This window comes from Varanus komodoensis, unplaced genomic scaffold, assembly GCF_004798865.1.
Source record: "Varanus komodoensis strain SLA01 unplaced genomic scaffold, ASM479886v1 scaffold2, whole genome shotgun sequence".
NCBI classification, from domain to species: Eukaryota; Metazoa; Chordata; class Lepidosauria; order Squamata; family Varanidae; genus Varanus; species Varanus komodoensis.
In genome coordinates this window covers 44914143-44917092 of record NW_025335568.1, presented here as the reverse complement: position 1 = coordinate 44917092, position 2950 = coordinate 44914143, and the positions used below count along the sequence as shown (strand labels likewise).

At 49.1% G+C, this 2950-nt stretch overlaps 1 protein-coding gene across 1 annotated transcript; it reads right to left on the bottom strand.

Annotated features, from left to right (window-relative positions):
- Positions 1–2140: 2140 nt before the first annotated feature.
- On the bottom strand, positions 2141–2626 carry FERD3L (Fer3 like bHLH transcription factor). Its single transcript, XM_044428958.1, has one exon. It carries the CDS (start codon positions 2624–2626, stop codon positions 2141–2143), a length of 486 nt encoding a protein of 161 aa, XP_044284893.1.
- Between the last annotated feature and the right edge of the window lie 324 nt (positions 2627–2950).

Sequence of the window (2950 nt, the reverse complement as noted above, 5' to 3'; positions counted from 1 at the left end):
AATCCAGAGGACCAAAAGCTACCATGCCTGATTTATATAACGTACCACCCTCCTACTCATATTCCCCAGGAATGGGTGTTAAGGCACTGATGATAATATACAGACATCAGGACTTGCAACCATGGAAAGACTTCTCCTCTATGGATGTGTCCAACCTCCTTTTAAAGCCATCCAAAGTGGGGCCCATCGCCATATCTTGCCATAGCAAATGCCATAGTTTTGCTCTGAGCATTCTCCGAGGTGATTCTTTTTGTCTGTCCTGAATCTTCCACCACTCACCTTCATTGGATAGCTCCAAGTTCTACTATGATGGTACAGTCAGTTCTTTTTCTTTACACCATACATAATTTTATTCACCTCTTGCTCATCTTTTTTCTAAGCTAAGAAGTTCCCAAATTGAAGCCTTTCCTTAACTCCCATAATTTTAGTTACTCCTTTCTTCAGCATTGCCAAGCACAGTGGAGACAAATAGAAAGAAAAGGCACCAATTACTGCAGTGTGCACAGGCAGATATATAAAGTTACAGCCAATGCAGTTCAGGCAAAGTACTTGGAAACACATCTGAAGTCACAGGGATTAAGAACCACTTCACATGATATATTTTCTGACACAAGACATCAGCCACTGCATCAGAAAAAATATATATACCCCATTATGTGAGATGGGTGGTCTGAGTGTCAGTTTTTGCTTTGGCTGAAGCACACAAGTGGGGAACTAGTGTACAAGGTGCTTCCTGATGCATGTACCAAACCCCAAACCAAACCAAACCAGATGAGATCCATGCAAATCTACTCATATTCTACCAATTGCTGATCATTACATGGGGTGTGTGGACAGGGTTCCCACTCAGCTTTCACACGCACTGGAAATTTGAACCCTCTTGTGTTTGTAGGGCTGGAGAGGAGGTCAAGGGGAGAATCTCATATCACTAATACCATAACGCAGTTGATCAAAACATAGGTTACATTTTTTTTTTTCATGCTGCATATGTCGAAATTCAATGTTTCATTAGGAAGGAGGAAGAGGAGCGGGAAAGGGTAGTGTATGCTTCATTTTGCTTCTGGGGCTGCAGTATCCCTTTCCCAGAAACCTTTCCAAAATTGCCTTACCTGCCTCTTGTTGCTAAAGTGAAAATTAAAGTGTGTCTCCATGACACATTCCACCCCACTCCAGTCGTCCTCCTTTCTCTTTGACTCTCGATATACAAAAACAAAACAAAAACAAAACGAGAGAGAAAGACGAAGAAGGACTGTAGGGCTCAAAATGTCTTTGGCCCCAGACTGCTCCTCCTATTTACTTCCCTACTAAAAATAAAGATGGGGTTAAGTTCCCCTTCTGCATCTGCTCTGATGCCCCTAATTACCCCCCCACACACACACACAGAGCTAATGCAAATAGTGTGCTCCAAAGCACATTTGCGAAACCAAGGAAGCATTTAACATCAAGCCTTGTTTTGGTCCTTATCAGCATCCCCTTCTACACACAATACCCATTCAACTGGGACATTCCGATCAGATTCTCTGAGCTCAGTTGCTCAGCCACAACCTCCTTTTCGAGGCATGCACTTTCTTCCTTTCGCCTCCTTCACCTTGATTTACTTTGGGGTCTCCCCAACATTGGGTGGTTCCCACATCTTTTCCACCCTGTACTCCTTTCATCCCAAACATCCTAAACCCCTGTCTTTGCAGTTTCTCCAGAAAGAGATCCTGGTGGGGCTCAAGGAAGAAAGAGTGCCCCCAATCACCCATTATGTCCAAACAGCATATTTCCTCTTTTTTGTTAAACTTCTTGCTAGTTGCCATTGGCACTTCAGATAGCCCAGTCTTTTAAAAAAGAAGCCACAGAGGAATCACTTGGGAGGAACAGAGAAGTCCTCAACCAGGGAACAGCCTCTCCTGATATTGCCAGATGCCAGTTGCACTGGATCGATTAACTGCAATCTTTTTTTTTAAAAGTGGGTGGAAGGGGTGGGGGGGAGTAGACAAGATATTCCACTCAGGAGCTGTCTCCATGCTAGCTGCATTGTCCTTCTGGGAAGATATGCTCGGATCTGCACCTTCCAGCCCGTGCGCCCTTGGACCTCCGCTGCGCCTTTCTCTCCATTCCTGGATGGAGCCACCTCTCTCGCCCTGCTGCCTCCCTAGCTGGCCTTGCAGCTCCCCAGCAGCTCAGTCATGAAGGAAATGTAGACTATGGCTAAGCGCAGCGTCTCAATCCTCGAGAGGCGCTTCTCGTAGGCGAAAGTGGGCACCTTCTTCCTCAGCTGGTCAAAGGCTTCATTGAGGTTGAACATCCTCTTTCTCTCCCGGACATTGGCCGCCTGGCGCTGTGTGCGCGTGATGATCCGCTTTCTCTTGGTTCTGCCCCGGAAAGTACCCTTCCTCCTCAGGCGTCCCTCATCTTCTTCTTCATCCTCCTCCTCCTCCTCCTCCTCCTCTCCCTCCTCGAGGTCTCCATCCTCCAAGCCGAGTGGTCCCCCAGCAGCAGCCACAACAGCAGAAGCGGCGGGGAAAGCTCTCTGGCCGAAGGGCGCCGCAGAGGCAGAGGGGAAAGCATAGAGATCCAAGCAGGGCGCCTTGGCTTGGGGCGCATCCTCCTCGGTGAGATCGGCCAGCAAGTCGAGCATGGACGAGGGGGGGCCCCAGTCATCTTTTGCAGTGGGCCATTCACCGGCCTTGGTGGGGCCGTTCATGGAGCAGCTGGGAGGACTGGCGACGGCGCTGATATCTTAGTTATTCCAGTGGGAGTTGTTCCTCTGGGGCCAGCGCAGAGCTCCAGGACTGCGGTGGGGTGGGGGCATTAATATTTATCACCCGAGAGATAACCGGATTAGGGGGCTTTGAGGAGGGATGTCCGGCGGACTGGGCTGATGAGAAGCGACAGGCAGAGGCCGTGCCAGAGTGGACACCGCAGGCCAAAGAGAGCTGCAGTCGAAGAGGCCGGCTCTGCC